This window comes from Phyllobates terribilis, unplaced genomic scaffold, assembly GCF_046119375.1.
Source record: "Phyllobates terribilis strain yellow unplaced genomic scaffold, ASM4611937v1 Scaffold_5__5_contigs__length_657084704, whole genome shotgun sequence".
NCBI classification, from domain to species: Eukaryota; Metazoa; Chordata; class Amphibia; order Anura; family Dendrobatidae; genus Phyllobates; species Phyllobates terribilis.
In genome coordinates, this window is record NW_027362765.1 from 355,336,284 (window position 1) to 355,356,439 (window position 20,156).

Sequence of the window (20,156 nt, forward strand, 5' to 3'; positions counted from 1 at the left end):
CTATGTACAAGAATATAACTACTATAATACTGCTCCTATACACAAGAATATAACTACCATAATACTGCTCCTATGTACAAGAATATAACTACTATAATACTGCTCCTATGTACAAGAATATAACTACTATAATACTGCCCCCTATGTACAAGAATATAACTACTATAATACTGCCCCTATGCACAAGAATATAACTACTATAATACTGCCCTCTATGTACAAGAATATAACTACTATAATACTGCCCCCTATGTACAAGAATATAACTACTATAATACTGCCCCCTATGTACAAGAATATAACTACTATAATACTGCTCCCTATGTACAAGAATATAACTACTATAATACTGCCTCCTATGTACAGAAATATAACTACTATAATACTGCTCCAATGTACAGGAATACAACTACTATAATACTGCCCCCTATGTACAAGAAAATAACTACTATAATACTGCCCCCTATGTACAAGAATATAACTACTATAACACTGCTCCTATATACAAGAATATAACTACTATAATACTGCTCCCTATGTACAAGAATATAACTACTGTAATACTGCTCCTATATACAAGAATATAACTACTATAATACTGTATCTTTGTACAAGAATATAACTACTATAATACTGCTCCTATGTACAAGAATATAACTACTATAATACTGCTCCTATGTACAAGAATATAACTACTATAATACTGCCCCTATGTACAAGATTATAACTACTATAATACTGCTCCCTATGTACAAGACTATAACTACTACAATACTGCTCCCTATGTACAAGAATATAACTACCATAATACTGCTCCCTATGTACAAGAATATAACTACTATAATACTGCTCCTATGTACAAGAATATAACTACTATAATACTGCTCCTATGTACAAGAATATAACTACTATAATACTGCTCCTATGTACAAGAATATAACTACTATAATACTGCCCCCTATGTACAAGAATATAACTACAATAATACTGCCCCCTATGTACAAGAATATAACTACTATAATACTGCTCCTATGTACAAGAATATAACTACTATAATACTGCTCCTATGTACAAGAATATAACTACTATAATACTGCTCCTATGTACAAGAATATAACTAATATAATACTGCCCCCTATGTACAAGAATATAACTACCATAATACTGCTCCCTATGTACAAGAATATAACTACTATAATACTGCTCCTATGTACAAGAATATAACTACTATAATACTGCTCCTATGTACAAGAATATAACTACTATAATACTGCTCCTATGTACAAGAATATAACTACTATAATACTGCCCCTATGTACAAGAATATAACTACTATAATACTGCTCCCTATGTACAAGAATATAACTACTATAATACTACCCCTATGTACAAGAATATAACTACTATAATACTGCTCCTATGTACAAGAATATAACTACTATAATACTGCTCCTATGTACAAGAATATAACTACTATAATACTGCCACCTATGTACAAGAATATAACTACTATAATACTGACACCTATGTACAAGAATATAACTACTATAATACTACCCCTATGTACAAGAATATAACTACTATAATACTGCTCCTATGTACAAGAATATAACTACTATAATACTGCCCCCTATATACAAGAATATAACTACTATAATACTGCCCCTATGTACAAGAATATAACTACTATAATACTGCCCCTATGTACAGGAATATAACTACTATAATACTCCCCTATGTACAGGAATATAACTACTATAATACTGCCCCTATGTACAAGAATATAACTACTATAATACTGCTCCCTATGTACAAGAATATAACTATTATAATACTGCTCCCTATGTACAAGAATATAACTACTATAATACTGCCCCTATGTACAAGAATATAACTACTATAATACTGCCCCCATGTACAAGAATATAACTACTATAATACTGCCCCCTATGTACAAGAATATAACTACTCTAATACTGCTCCTATGTACAAGAATATAACTACTATAATACTGTCCCCTATATACAAGAATATAACTACTATAATACTGCTCGTATGTACAAAAATATAACTACTATAATACTGCTCCTATGTACAAAAATATAACTACTATAATACTGCCTCCTATGTACAAGAATATAACTACTATAATACTGCCCCTATGTACAAGAATATAACTACTATAATACTGCCCTCTATGTACAAGAATATAACTACTATAATACTGCCCCCTATGTAGAAGAATATAACTACTATAATACTGCCCCCTATATACAAGAATATAACTACTATAATACTGCTATGTACAAGAATATAACTGCTATAATACTGCCCCTATGTACAAGAATATAACTACTATAATACTGCCCCCTATGTACAAGAATATAACTACTATAATACTGCCCCTATGTACAAGAATATAACTACTATAATACTGCCCCCTATGTACAAGAATATAACTACTATAATACTGCCCCTATGTACAAGAATATAACTACTACAATACTGTCCCCTATGTACAAGAATATAACTACTATAATACTGTTCCCTATGTACAAGAATATAACTACTATAATACTGCTCCCTATGTACAAGAATATAACTACTATAATACTGCTCCTATGTATAAGAATATAACTACTATAATACTGCCCCTATGTACAAGACTATAAATACTATAATACTGCCTCTATTTACAAGAATATAACTACTGTAATACTGCTCCTATGTACAAGTATATAACTACTATAATACTGCTCCTATGTACAAGAATATAACTACTATAATACTGCTCCTATGTACAAGAATATAACTACTATAATACTGCTCCTATGTGCAAGAATATAACTACTATAATACTGCTCCCTATGTACAAGAATATAACTACTATAATACTGCTCATATGTACAAGAAAATAACTACTATAATGCTGCCCCTATGTACAAGAATATAACTACTATAATACTGCTCCCTATGTACAAGAATATATCTACTATAATAGTGTCCCCTATATACAAGAATATAACTACTATAATACTGCCCCCTATGTGCAAGAATATAACTACTATAATACTGCTCCTATGTACAAGAATATAACTACTATAATACTGCCCCCTATGTACAGGAATACAACTACTATAATACTGCCCCCTATGTACAAGAATATAACTACTATAATACTGCCCCCATGTACAAGAATATAACTACGATAATACTGCCCTCTATGAACAAGAATATAACTACTATAATACTGCCCCCATGTACAAGAATATAACTACTATAATACTGCCCCCTATGTACAAGAATATAACTACTATAATACTGCCCCCATGTACAAGAATATAACTACTATAATACTGCTCCTATGTACAAGAATATAACTACTATAATACTGCCCCCTATGTACAGGAATATAACTACTATAATACTGCTCCTATGTACGAGAATATAACTACTATAATACTGCCCCCTATGTACAAGAATATAACGACTATAATACTGCCCCCTATGTACAAGAATATAACTACTATAATACTGCTCCCTATGTACAAGAATATAACTACTATAATACTGCTCCCTATGTACAGGAATATATCTACTATAATACTGCTCCTATGTACAAGAATATAACTACTATAATACTGCTCCCTATGTACAAGAATATAACTACTATAATACTGCTCCCTATGTACAAGAATATAACTACTATAATACTGCTCCCTATGTACAAGAATATAACTACTATAATACTGCTCCCTATGTACAAAAATATAACTACTATAATACTGTTATCTTTGTACAAGAATATAACTACTATAATACTGCTCCCTATGTACAAGAATATAACTACTATAATACTGCCCCCTATGTACAAGAATATAACTACTATAATACTGCTCCTATGTACAAGAATATAACTACTATAATACTGCCCCCTATGTACAAGAATATAACTACTATAATACTGCTCCCTATGTACAAGACTATAACTACTACAATACTGCTCCCTATGTACAAGAATATAACTACTATAATACTGCTCCTATATACAAGAATATAACTACTATAATACTGTATCTTTGTACAAGAATATAACTACTATAATACTGCTCCTATGTACAAGAATATAACTACTATAATACTGCCCCTATGTACAAGAATATAACTACTATAATACTGCCCCTATGTACAAGAATATAACTACTATAATACTGCCCCCTATGTACAACAATATAACTACTATAATACTGCTCCCTATGTACAAGAATATAACTACTATATTACTGCCCCTATGTACAAGAATATAACTACTATAATACTGCTCCTATGTACAAGAATATAACTACTATAATACTGCTCCCTATGTACAAGAATATAACTACTATATTACTGCCCCCTATGTACAAGAATATAACTACTATAATACTGCTCCTATGTACAAGAATATAACTACTATAATACTGACCCTATGTACAAGAATATAACTTCTATAATACTGCTCCTATGTACAAGAATATAACTACTATAATACTGCTCCTATGTACAAGAATATAACTACTATAATACTGCCCCTATATACAAGAATATAACTACTATAATACTGCCCCCTATGTACAAGAATATAACTACTATAATACAGCCCCCTATGTACAAGAATATAACTACTATAATACAGCCCCCTATGTACAAGAATATAACTACTATAATACTGCTCCTATGTACAAGAATATAACTACTATAATACTGCTCCTATGTACAAGAATATAACTACTATAATACTGCTCCTATGTACAAGAATATAACTACTATAATACTGCTCCTATGTACAAGAATATAACTACTATAATACTGCCCCCTATGCACAAGAATATAACTACTATAATACTGCCCCCTATGTACAAGAATATAACTACTATAATACTGCTCCTATGTACAAGAATATAACTACTATAATACTGCTCCCTATGTACAAGAATATAACTACTATAATACTGTATTTTTGTACAAGAATATAACTACTATAATACTGCCCCCTATGTACAAGAATATAACTACTATAATACTGCCCCCTATGTACAAGAATATAACTACTATAATACTGCTCCTATGTACAAGAATATAACTACTATAATACTACTCCTATGTACAACAATATAACTACTATAATACTGCTCCCTATGTACAAGAATATAACTACTATATTACTGCCCTTATGTACAAGAATATAACTACTATAATATTGCTCCTATGTACAAGAATATAACTACTATAATACTGCTCCCTATGTACAAGAATATAACTACTATATTACTGCCCCCTATGTACAAGAATATAACTACTATAATACTGCTCCTATGTACAAGAATATAACTACTATAATACTGACCCTATGTACAAGAATATAACTACTATAATACTGCTCCTATGTACAAGAATATAACTACTATAATACTGCTCCTATGTACAAGAATATAACTACTATAATACTGCCCCTATATACAAGAATATAACTACTATAATACTGCCCCCTATGTACAAGAATATAACTACTATAATACTGCTCCCTATGTACAAGAATATAACTACTATAATACAGCCCCCTATGTACAAGAATATAACTACTATATTACTGCCCCCTATGTACAAGAATATAACTACTATAATACTGCTCCTATGTACAAGAATATAACTACTATAATACTGACCCTATGTACAAGAATATAACTACTATAATACTGCTACTATGTACAAGAATATAACTACTATAATACTGCTCCTATGTACAAGAATATAACTACTATAATACTGCCCCTATATACAAGAATATAACTACTATAATACTGCCCCCTATGTACAAGAATATAACTACTATAATACTGCTCCCTATGTACAAGAATATAACTACTATAATACAGCCCCCTATGTACAAGAATATAACTACTATAATACTGCTCCTATGTACAAGAATATAACTACTATAATACTGCTCCTATGTACAAGAATATAACTACTATAATACTGCTCCTATGTACAAGAATATAACTATTATAATACTGCTCCTATGTACAAGAATATAACTACTATAATACTGCTCCCTATGTACAAGAATATAACTACTATAATACTGCTCCCTATGTACAGGAATATATCTACTATAATACTGCTCCTATGTACAAGAATATAACTACTATAATACTGCTCCCTATGTACAAGAATATAACTACTATAATACTGCTCCCTATGTACAAGAATATAACTACTATAATACTGCTCCCTATGTACAAGAATATAACTACTATAATACTGCTCCCTATGTACAAAAATATAACTACTATAATACTGTTATCTTTGTACAAGAATATAACTACTATAATACTGCTCCCTATGTACAAGAATATAACTACTATAATACTGCCCCCTATGTACAAGAATATAACTACTATAATACTGCTCCTATGTACAAGAATATAACTACTATAATACTGCCCCCTATGTACAAGAATATAACTACTATAATACTGCTCCCTATGTACAAGACTATAACTACTACAATACTGCTCCCTATGTACAAGAATATAACTACTATAATACTGCTCCTATATACAAGAATATAACTACTATAATACTGTATCTTTGTACAAGAATATAACTACTATAATACTGCTCCTATGTACAAGAATATAACTACTATAATACTGCCCCTATGTACAAGAATATAACTACTATAATACTGCCCCTATGTACAAGAATATAACTACTATAATACTGCCCCCTATGTACAACAATATAACTACTATAATACTGCTCCCTATGTACAAGAATATAACTACTATATTACTGCCCCTATGTACAAGAATATAACTACTATAATACTGCTCCTATGTACAAGAATATAACTACTATAATACTGCTCCCTATGTACAAGAATATAACTACTATATTACTGCCCCCTATGTACAAGAATATAACTACTATAATACTGCTCCTATGTACAAGAATATAACTACTATAATACTGACCCTATGTACAAGAATATAACTTCTATAATACTGCTCCTATGTACAAGAATATAACTACTATAATACTGCTCCTATGTACAAGAATATAACTACTATAATACTGCCCCTATATACAAGAATATAACTACTATAATACTGCCCCCTATGTACAAGAATATAACTACTATAATACTGCTCCCTATGTACAAGAATATAACTACTATAATACAGCCCCCTATGTACAAGAATATAACTACTATAATACAGCCCCCTATGTACAAGAATATAACTACTATAATACTGCTCCTATGTACAAGAATATAACTACTATAATACTGCTCCTATGTACAAGAATATAACTACTATAATACTGCTCCTATGTACAAGAATATAACTACTATAATACTGCTCCTATGTACAAGAATATAACTACTATAATACTGCTCCTATGTACAAGAATATAACTACTATAATACTGCCCCCTATGCACAAGAATATAACTACTATAATACTGCCCCCTATGTACAAGAATATAACTACTATAATACTGCTCCTATGTACAAGAATATAACTACTATAAAACTGCTCCCTATGTACAAGAATATAACTACTATAATACTGTATTTTTGTACAAGAATATAACTACTATAATACTGCCCCCTATGTACAAGAATATAACTACTATAATACTGCCCCCTATGTACAAGAATATAACTACTATAATACTGCTCCTATGTACAAGAATATAACTACTATAATACTACTCCTATGTACAACAATATAACTACTATAATACTGCTCCCTATGTACAAGAATATAACTACTATATTACTGCCCTTATGTACAAGAATATAACTACTATAATATTGCTCCTATGTACAAGAATATAACTACTATAATACTGCTCCCTATGTACAAGAATATAACTACTATATTACTGCCCCCTATGTACAAGAATATAACTACTATAATATTGCTCCTATGTACAAGAATATAACTACTATAATACTGCTCCTATGTACAAGAATATAACTACTATAATACTGCTCCTATGTACAAGAATATAACTACTATAATACTGCTCCTATGTACAAGAATATAACTACTATAATACTGCCCCCTATGCACAAGAATATAACTACTATAATACTGCCCCCTATGTACAAGAATATAACTACTATAATACTGCTCCTATGTACAAGAATATAACTACTATAATACTGCTCCCTATGTACAAGAATATAACTACTATAATACTGTATTTTTGTACAAGAATATAACTACTATAATACTGCCCCCTATGTACAAGAATATAACTACTATAATACTGCCCCCTATGTACAAGAATATAACTACTATAATACTGCTCCTATGTACAAGAATATAACTACTATAATACTACTCCTATGTACAACAATATAACTACTATAATACTGCTCCCTATGTACAAGAATATAACTACTATATTACTGCCCTTATGTACAAGAATATAACTACTATAATATTGCTCCTATGTACAAGAATATAACTACTATAATACTGCTCCCTATGTACAAGAATATAACTACTATATTACTGCCCCCTATGTACAAGAATATAACTACTATAATACTGCTCCTATGTACAAGAATATAACTACTATAATACTGACCCTATGTACAAGAATATAACTACTATAATACTGCTCCTATGTACAAGAATATAACTACTATAATACTGCTCCTATGTACAAGAATATAACTACTATAATACTGCCCCTATATACAAGAATATAACTACTATAATACTGCCCCCTATGTACAAGAATATAACTACTATAATACTGCTCCCTATGTACAAGAATATAACTACTATAATACAGCCCCCTATGTACAAGAATATAACTACTATATTACTGCCCCCTATGTACAAGAATATAACTACTATAATACTGCTCCTATGTACAAGAATATAACTACTATAATACTGACCCTATGTACAAGAATATAACTACTATAATACTGCTACTATGTACAAGAATATAACTACTATAATACTGCTCCTATGTACAAGAATATAACTACTATAATACTGCCCCTATATACAAGAATATAACTACTATAATACTGCCCCCTATGTACAAGAATATAACTACTATAATACTGCTCCCTATGTACAAGAATATAACTACTATAATACAGCCCCCTATGTACAAGAATATAACTACTATAATACTGCTCCTATGTACAAGAATATAACTACTATAATACTGCTCCTATGTACAAGAATATAACTACTATAATACTGCTCCTATGTACAAGAATATAACTATTATAATACTGCTCCTATGTACAAGAATATAACTACTATAATACTGTCCCCTATGTACAAGAATATAACTACTATAACACTGCCCCCTATGTACAAGAATATAACTACTATAATACAGCCCCCTATGTACAAGAATATAACTACTATAATACTGCTCCTATGTACAAGAATATAACTACTATAATACTGCTCCTATGTACAAGAATATAACTACTATAATACTGCTCCTATGTACAAGAATATAACTACTATAATACTGCTCCCTATGTACAAGAATATAACTACTATAATACTGTATTTTTGTACAAGAATATAACTACTATAATACTGCCCCCTATGTACAAGAATATAACTACTATAATACTGCCCCCTATGTACAAGAATATAACTACTATAATACTGCTCCTATGTACAAGAATATAACTACTATAATACTGCCCCCTATGTACAAGAATATAACTACTATAATACTGCTCCCTATGTACAAGAATATAACTACTATAATACTGCTCCTATATACAAGAATATAACTACTATAATACTGTATCTTTGTACAAGAATATAACTAGTATAATACTGCTCCTATGTACAAGAATATAACTACTATAATACTGCCCCTATGTACAAGAATATAACTACTATAATACTGCCCCTATGTACAAGAATATAACTACTATAATACTGCCCCCTATGTACAAGAATATAACTACCATAATACTGCTCCCTATGTACAAGAATACAACTACCATAATACTGCTCCCTATGTACAAGAATACAACTACCATAATACTGCTCCCTATGTACAAGAATATAACTACTATAATACTGCTCCTATGTACAAGAATATAACTACTATAATACTGCCCCCTATGTAGAAGAATATAACTACTATAATACTGCCCCTGTGTACAGGAATATAACTACTAGAATACTGCTCCTATGTACAAGAATACAACTACCATAATACTGCTCCCTATGTACAAGAATATAACTACTATAATACTGCTCCTATGTACAAGAATATAACTACCATAATACTGCTCCCTATGTACAAGAATATAACTACCATAATACTGCTCCCTATGTACAAGAATATAACTACTATAATACTGCCCCCTATGTAGAAGAATATAACTACTATAATACTGCCCCTGTGTACAGGAATATAACTACTATAATACTGCTCCTATGTACAAGAATATAACTACTATAATACTGCCCCTATGTACAAGAATATAACTACTATAATACTGCTCCCTATGTACAAGAATATAACTACTATAATACTGCTCCCTATGTACAAGAATATAACTACTATAATACTGCTCCCTATGTACAAGAATATAACTACTATAATACTGTTATCTTTGTACAAGAATATAACTACTATAATACTGCTCCCTATGTACAAGAATATAACTACTATAATACTGCCCCCTATGTACAAGAATATAACTACTATAATACTGCTCCTATGTACAAGAATATAACTACTATAATACTGCCCCCTATGTACAAGAATATAACTACTATAATACTGCTCCTACATACAAGAATATAACTACTATAATACTGTATCTTTGTACAAGAATATAACTACTATAATACTGCTCCTATGTACAAGAATATAACTACTATAATACTGCCCCCTATGTACAAGAATATAACTACTATAATACTGCTCCTATGTACAAGAATATAACTACTATAATACTGCCCCCTATGTACAAGAATATAACTACTATAATACTGCTCCCTATGTACAAGAATATAACTACTATAATACTGCTCCTATATACAAGAATATAACTACTATAATACTGTATCTTTGTACAAGAATATAACTAGTATAATACTGCTCCTATGTACAAGAATATAACTACTATAATACTGCCCCTATGTACAAGAATATAACTACTATAATACTGCCCCTATGTACAAGAATATAACTACTATAATACTGCCCCCTATGTACAAGAATATAACTACCATAATACTGCTCCCTATGTACAAGAATACAACTACCATAATACTGCTCCCTATGTACAAGAATACAACTACCATAATACTGCTCCCTATGTACAAGAATATAACTACTATAATACTGCTCCTATGTACAAGAATATAACTACTATAATACTGCCCCCTATGTAGAAGTATATAACTACTATAATACTGCCCCTGTGTACAGGAATATAACTACTAGAATACTGCTCCTATGTACAAGAATACAACTACCATAATACTGCTCCCTATGTACAAGAATATAACTACTATAATACTGCTCCTATGTACAAGAATATAACTACCATAATACTGCTCCCTATGTACAAGAATATAACTACCATAATACTGCTCCCTATGTACAAGAATATAACTACTATAATACTGCCCCCTATGTAGAAGAATATAACTACTATAATACTGCCCCTGTGTACAGGAATATAACTACTATAATACTGCTCCTATGTACAAGAATATAACTACTATAATACTGCCCCTATGTACAAGAATATAACTACTATAATACTGCTCCCTATGTACAAGAATATAACTACTATAATACTGCTCCCTATGTACAAGAATATAACTACTATAATACTGCTCCCTATGTACAAGAATATAACTACTATAATACTGTTATCTTTGTACAAGAATATAACTACTATAATACTGCTCCCTATGTACAAGAATATAACTACTATAATACTGCTCCCTATGTACAAGAATATAACTACTATAATACTGCTCCTATGTACAAGAATATAACTACTATAATACTGCCCCCTATGTACAAGAATATAACTACTATAATACTGCTCCTACATACAAGAATATAACTACTATAATACTGTATCTTTGTACAAGAATATAACTACTATAATACTGCTCCTATGTACAAGAATATAACTACTATAATACTGCCCCTATGTACAAGAATATAACTACTATAATACTGCCCCTATGTACAAGAATATAACTACTATAATACTGCCCCCTATGTACAAGAATATAACTACTATAATACTACTCCTATGTACAACAATATAACTACTATAATACTGCTCCCTATGTACAAGAATATAACTACTATATTACTGCCCCTATGTACAAGAATATAACTACTATAATACTGCTCCTATGTACAAGAATATAACTACTATAATACTGCTCCCTATGTACAAGAATATAACTACTATATTACTGCCCCCTATGTACAAGAATATAACTACTATAATACTGCTCCTATGTACAAGAATATAACTACTATAATACTGACCCTATGTACAAGAATATAACTACTATAATACTGCTCCTATGTACAAGAATATAACTACTATAATACTGCCCCTATATACAAGAATATAACTACTATAATACTGCCCCCTATGTACAAGAATATAACTACTATAATACTGCTCCCTATGTACAAGAATATAACTACTATAATACTGCCTCTATATACAAGAATATAACTACTATAATACTGCCCCCTATGTACAAGAATATAACTACTATAATACTGCTCCCTATGTACAAGAATATAACTACTATAATACTGCCCCTATATACAAGAATATAACTACTATAATACTGCCCCTATATACAAGAATATAACTACTATAATACTGCCCCCTATGTACAAGAATATAACTACTATAATACTGCTCCCTATGTACAAGAATATAACTACTATAATACTGCCCCTATATACAAGAATATAACTACTATAATACTGCCCCCTATGTACAAGAATATAACTACTATAATACTGCCCCCTATGTACAAGAATATAACTACTATAATACTGCTCCTATGTACAAGAATATAACTACTATAATACTGCTCCTATGTACAAGAATATAACTACTATAATACTGCTCCTATGTACAAGAATATAACTACTATAATACTGCCCCTATATACAAGAATATAACTACTATAATACTGCTCCCTATGTACAAGAATATAACTACTATAATACTGCCCCTATATACAAGAATATAACTACTATAATACTGCCCCCTATGTACAAGAATATAACTACCATAATACTGCTCCCTATGTACAAGAATATAACTATAATACTGCCCCTATATACAAGAATATAACTACTATAATACTGCCCCCTATGTACAAGAATATAACTACTATAATACTGCCCCCTATGTACAAGAATATAACTACTATAATACTGCTCCTATGTACAAGAATATAACTACTATAATACTGCTCCTATGTACAAGAATATAACTACTATAATACTGCTCCTATGTACAAGAATATAACTACTATAATACTGCTCCTATGTACAAGAATATAACTACTATAATACTGCTCCTATGTACAAGAATATAACTACTATAATACTGCCCCCTATGTACAAGAATATAACTACTATAATACTGCCCCCTATGTACAAGAATATAACTACTATAATACTGCTCCTATGTACAAGAATATAACTACTATAATACTGCTCCCTATGTACAAGAATATAACTACTATAATACTGCCCCTATGTACAAGAATATAACTACTATAATACTGCTCCTATGTACAAGAATATAACTACTATAATACTACTCCTATGTACAACAATATAACTACTATAATACTGCTCCCTATGTACAAGAATATAACTACTATATTACTGCCCCTATGTACAAGAATATAACTACTATAATACTGCTCCTATGTACAAGAATATAACTACTATAATACTGACCCTATGTACAAGAATATAACTACTATAATACTGCTCCTATGTACAAGAATATAACTACTATAATACTGCTCCTATGTACAAGAATATAACTACTATAATACTGCCCCTATATACAAGAATATAACTACTATAATACTGCCCCCTATGTACAAGAATATAACTACTATAATACTGCTCCCTATGTACAAGAATATAACTACTATAATACAGCCCCCTATGTACAAGAATATAACTACTATAATACTGCTCCTATGTACAAGAATATAACTACTATAATACTGCTCCTATGTACAAGAATATAACTACTATAATACTGCTCCTATGTACAAGAATATAACTACTATAATACTGCCCCCTATGTACAAGAATATAACTACTATAATACTGCCCCCTATGTACAAGAATATAACTACTATAATACAGCCCCCTATGTACAAGAATATAACTACTATAATACTGCTCCTATGCACAAGAATATAACTACTATAATACTGCTCCTATGTACAAGAATATAACTACTATAATACTGCTCCTATGTACAAGAATATAACTACTATAATACTGCTCCTATGTACAAGAATATAACTACTATAATACTGCTCCCTATGTACAAGAATATAACTACTATAATACTGTATTTTTGTACAAGAATATAACTACTATAATACTGTATTTTTGTACAAGAATAGAACTACTATAATACTGCCCCCTATGTACAAGAATATAACTACTATAATACTGCCCCCTATGTACAAGAATATAAGTACTATAATACTGCTCCTATGTACAAGAATATAAGTACTATAATACTGCCCCCTATGTACAAGAATATAACTACTATAATACTGCTCCCTATGTACAAGAATATAACTACTATAATACTGCTCCTATATACAAGAATATAACTACTATAATACTGTATCTTTATACAAGAATATAACTAGTATAATACTGCTCCTATGTACAAGAATATAACTACTATAATACTGCTCCCTGTGTACAAGAATATAACTACCATAATACTGCTCCCTATGTACAAGAATATAACTACTATAATACTGCTCCTATGTACAAGAATATAACTACTATAATACTGCTCCCTGTGTACAAGAATATAACTACCATAATACTGCTCCCTATGTACAAGAATATAACTACTATAATACTGCTCCTATGTACAAGAATATAACTACTATAATACTGCCCCCTATGTAGAAGAATATAACTACTATAATACTGCCCCTATGTACAGGAATATAACTACTATAATACTGCTCCTATGTACAAGAATATAACTACTATAATACTGCCCCTATATACAAGAATATAACTACTATAATACTGCCCCCTATGTACAAGTATATAACTACTATAATACTGCTCCTATGTACAAGAATATAACTACTATAATACTGCTCCTATGTACAAGAATATAACTACTATAATACTGCCCCTATGTACAAGAATATAACTACTATAATACTGCTCCCTATGTACAAGAATATAACTACTATAATACTGCTCCCTATGTACAGGAATATAACTACTATAATACTGCTCCTATGTGCAAGAATATAACTACCATAATACTGCTCCCTATGTACAAGAATATAACTACTATAATACTGCTCCTATGTACAAGAATATAACTACTATAATACTGCCCCTATGTACAAGAATATAACTACTATAATACTGCTCCCTATGTACAAGAATATAACTACTATAATACTGCCCCCTATGTACAAGAATATAACTACTATAATACTACCCCTATGTACAAGAATATAACTACTATAATAGTGCTCCTATGTACAAGAATATAACTACTATAATACTGCCCCCTATGTACAAGAATATAACTACTATAATACTGACTGCTATGTACAAGAATATAACTACTATAATACTACCCCTATGTACAAGAATATAACTACTATAATACTGCCCCCTATATACAAGAATATAACTAGTATAATTCTGCCCCTATTTAGAAAAATACAGCAGGGATTGTGGCCCCCTCCTCCATACAGCTCTTCTCCACATCTTTCAGGTTTCGGGGCTGTCGCTGGCCTACATGGAATTTCAGTTCCCTTCAAAGATTTTCTCTTGGGTTCAGTTCTGTAGACTGGCTAGGCCACTCTAGGACCTTGACATGATTCTTACAGAGCCACATCTTAGTTGCCCTGGCTGTGTGTTTCGGGTCATTGTCTTGCTGGAAGACCCAGGCATGACCCATCTTCAATGCTGTTATTGAGGGAAGGAGGTTGTTGGCCAAAATCTCACAATACAATGACCCCATCCATCCTCCCTTCAATACGGTGCAGTCGCCCAGTCCCCTTTGCAGAAAAGCACCCTTCAAAGTATGAGGTTTCCCCCACCATGCTTAATGGTTGGGACAGTGTTCTTGGGGTTGTACTCATCCTCCTTCCTCCAAACACGGCGAGTGGAGTTGATACTAAAAAGTTCTATTTTGGTCCCACATGATCTTCTCCCATGCCTCCTCTTGATCATCCAGATGGACATTGGTGAAAAACGGGCCTGGGCATGTGCTGGCGTGAGCAGGGGGACCTTGTGTGCCCTGCAGGATTTTAATCCATGTCGGCTTAGTGTGTTACTAACAGTAATGTTTGAGACTGTGGTCCCAGCTCTCTTCAGGTCATTGACCAGGTCCTCCCGTGTAGTTCTGGGCTGATTCTTGACCCTTCTCAGAACCATCCTTACCCCCATGAGGGAAATCTTGCATGGAGCCCCAGACCGAGGAAGATTGACCGTCATCTTGTGTTTCTTCTATTTTCTAATAACTGTGTCAACAGTTATTGCCTAATCAACAAGTTGCTTGCCTATTGTCCTGTAGCCCATCCCAGCCTTGAGCAGGTCTACAATTTTGTCCCTGGTGTCCTTTCATAGCTCTTTGGTCTTGGCCATGGTGGAGAGGTTGGAGTGTGATTGAGTGTGTGGACAGGCGTCTTTTATACAGGTAACGAGTTCAAACTGCTGCAATTAATACAGGTAATGAGTGCAGAGTAGGAGGCTTCTTACAGAAAAACTAACAGCTCTGTGAGAGCCAGAATTCTTGTTGATCGGTCGGTGATCAAATACTTATTTCATACAATAAAATGCAAAGTAATTATGTAAAAATGATACAATGGGATTTTCTGCTTTTCCTTTTTAGATTCTGTCTCTCAGGTGAAGTGACCTACTATAAAAATTACAGATCTCTCCATTCTTTATAGGTGGGAAAACTTGCAAAATTGTCGTTGTATCAAATACTTATTTCCCCCCTGTACAAACAGAGCAGTTATGGGTCGCGGGCACAGGGCTTGGCCTATAACTGCCCTCACTTCCAACCGGCGCACAGAGATGTAGCTGATGGCACAGATCGCTTCTCTCTTTATATTAGGGTGGAGGCCCCTTTAAGAGAACATACCTGTGGATCGCGCTCGCCGCCTACGACATGTTTCACGGCTCCGTCTTTCAAGGAAACGCTCCTGATGGAGCTGCTCTCACTGTCGGCCACAAACAGGCAGTTCCAGGGGTCACCACTGCAGACGGCCAATCCGGACGGCTGAGCAAAGCCCGCCTTGTGGGGGTACGAATTGTTACGATTTTCCTCGTTTCCACTCCCAGCAAAGCGAATGCAGGATCCTGGAGGGAGGAGGCTGCAGGGGGAGAGAAGTAAGGACGAGATTACCAAGACCCTGAAGAGCAGCGCTCGCCAAAAAGAGCAGCACTAGCCAAAAAGAGCAGCACTCGCCAAAAAGAGCAGCACTCGCCAGAAGACCCCGAGTCCACCACATCATCAGAAAGTCCCAACTTATAGGGATTTCCTAGGCTCCACCCTTCAGTAAAACTCCGCCCCTTTACTGTAGCATCTTGATAATTATTATTTTCCATCTCTACATTGTCTCCATGGTCTGAATATCTGCCGTGCTCGTATCCATTCCTTTAAGGCAATCTGAACAAGTAGAGCTGCAGTATAAAGTAAGGTGGAAGAGCACAGCAGCAGCTGGAGACTATGAAGACAAGACGCAATTCTCACACTCCTTACAATGTAAGCTAAGGTGAACGTGTTCTAAAGCAGCAGAGCTGTAGTGTAAAGCATGGTGGAGCCACAGAACAGGAGTACAACTCTGAAGAGAAAAAGTAACACAGGTGAATAGTGAGTGCAGCTGTGGAGTATAATACTGGATGTAACTCAGGATCAGTAATGTAATGTACAGTGCCTACAAGTAGTATTCAACCCCCTGCAGATTTAGCTGGTTTGATAAGATGCAAATAAGTTAGAGCCTTCAAACTGCAAACGAGAGTAGGTTTTATGAACAGAAGCATAAATCTTACAAACCAAAAAGTTATGTTGCTCAGTTGAATTTTATTAAATTTTAAACATAAAAGTGTGGGTCAATTATTATACAACCCCTATGTTTAATATTTTGTGGAATAACCCTTGTTTGCAATTACAGCTAATAATCGTCTTTTATAAGACCTGATCAGGCCGGCACAGGTCTGTGGAGTTATCTTGGCCCACTCCTCCATGCAGATCTTCTCCAAGTTATCTAGGTTCTTTGGGTGTCTCATGTGGACTTTATTCTTGAGCTCCTTCCACAAGTTTTCAATTGGGTTAAGGTCAGGAGACTGACTAGGCCACTCCAACACCTTGACTTTTTCCCTCTTGAACCAGGCCTTGGTTTTCTTGGCTGTGTGCTTTGGGTCGTTGTCTTGTTGGAAGATGAAATTACGACCCATCTTAAGATCCTTGATGGAGGAGCGGAGGTTCTTGGCCAAAATCTCCAGGTAGGCCGTGCTATCCATCTTCCCATGGATGCAGACCAGATGGCCAGGCCCCTTGGCAGAGAAACAGCCCCACAGCATGATGCTGCCACCACCATGCTTGACTGTAGGGATGGTATTCTTGGGGTCGTATGCAGTGCCATCCAGTCTCCAAACGTCACGTGTGTGGTTGGCACCAAAGATCTCGATCTTGGTCTCATCACACCATAGAACCTTGAACCAGTCTGTCTCAGAGTCCTCCAAGTGATCATGAGCAAACTGTAGATGAGCCTTGACATGACGCTTTGAAAGTAAAGGTACCTTACGGGCTCGTCTGGAACGGAGACCATTGCGGTGGAGTACGTTACTTATGGTATTGACTGAAACCAATGTCCCCACTGCCATGAGATCTTCCCGGAGTTCCTTCCTTGTTGTCCTTGGGTTAGCCTTGACTCTTCGGACAAGCCTGGCCTCGGCACGGGAGGACACTTTCAAAGGCTGTCCAGGCCGTGGAAGGCTAACAGTAGTTCCATAAGCCTTCCACTTACGGATGATGCTCCCAACAGTGGAGACAGGTAGGCCCAACTCCTTGGAAAGGGTTTTGTACCCCTTGCCAGCCTTGTGACCCTCCACGATCTTGTCTCTGATGGCCTTGGAATGCTCCTTTGTCTTTCCCATGTTGACCATGTCTGAGTGCTGTTCACAAGTTTGGGGAGGGTCTTAAATAGTCAGAAAAGGCTGGCAAAAGAGATCTTTAATCCACACATGTGAAGCTCATTATTCTTGGTGCCTGAACTACTTCTTAATACTTTAGGGGGACCAAACAGAATTCTTGTGGTTTGAGGGGTTGAATAATAAATGACACTCTGAATTAACTTTTAACGTTTTAAATAAAAAAAAAAAAAAAAAAAAACAAAAACAAAAGTTGCTGCAGTGCATTTCCCACTTCCAGTCTGATCTACAGTACAAATGTCACAATGCCAAGTTAATTCCGCATGTGTCAACCAGCTAAATCTGCAGGGGGTTGAATACTACTTGTAGGCACTGTATGTACACAGTGACTGCACCAGCAGAATAGTGAGTGCAGCTCTGGGGTATAATACAGGAGGTAACTCAGGATCAGTAATGTATGTACACAGTGATTGCACCAGCAGAATAGTGAGTGCAGCTCTGGAGTATAATACAGGAGGTAACTCAGGATCAGTAATGTAATGTATGTACACAGTGACTGCACCAGCAGAATAGTGAGTGCAGCTCTGGAGTATAATACAGGATGTAACTCAGGATCAGTAATGTAATGTATGTACACAGTGACTGCACCAGCAGAATAGTGAGTGCAGCTCTGGAGT

The 20,156-nt window shown here is 33.6% G+C and overlaps 1 protein-coding gene across 1 annotated transcript in view; it reads right to left on the reverse strand.

Moving 5' to 3' along the window:
- The window catches only part of NHLRC2 (NHL repeat containing 2), a 49,109-nt gene that overhangs the window by 10,572 nt on the left and 18,381 nt on the right, over positions 1–20,156 (reverse strand). Inside the window, exon 7 of the mRNA XM_073684665.1 lies at positions 17,468–17,699. Coding sequence (XP_073540766.1) covers positions 17,468–17,699 — 232 coding nt within the window. The remainder of the gene's footprint in view (positions 1–17,467; positions 17,700–20,156) is intronic.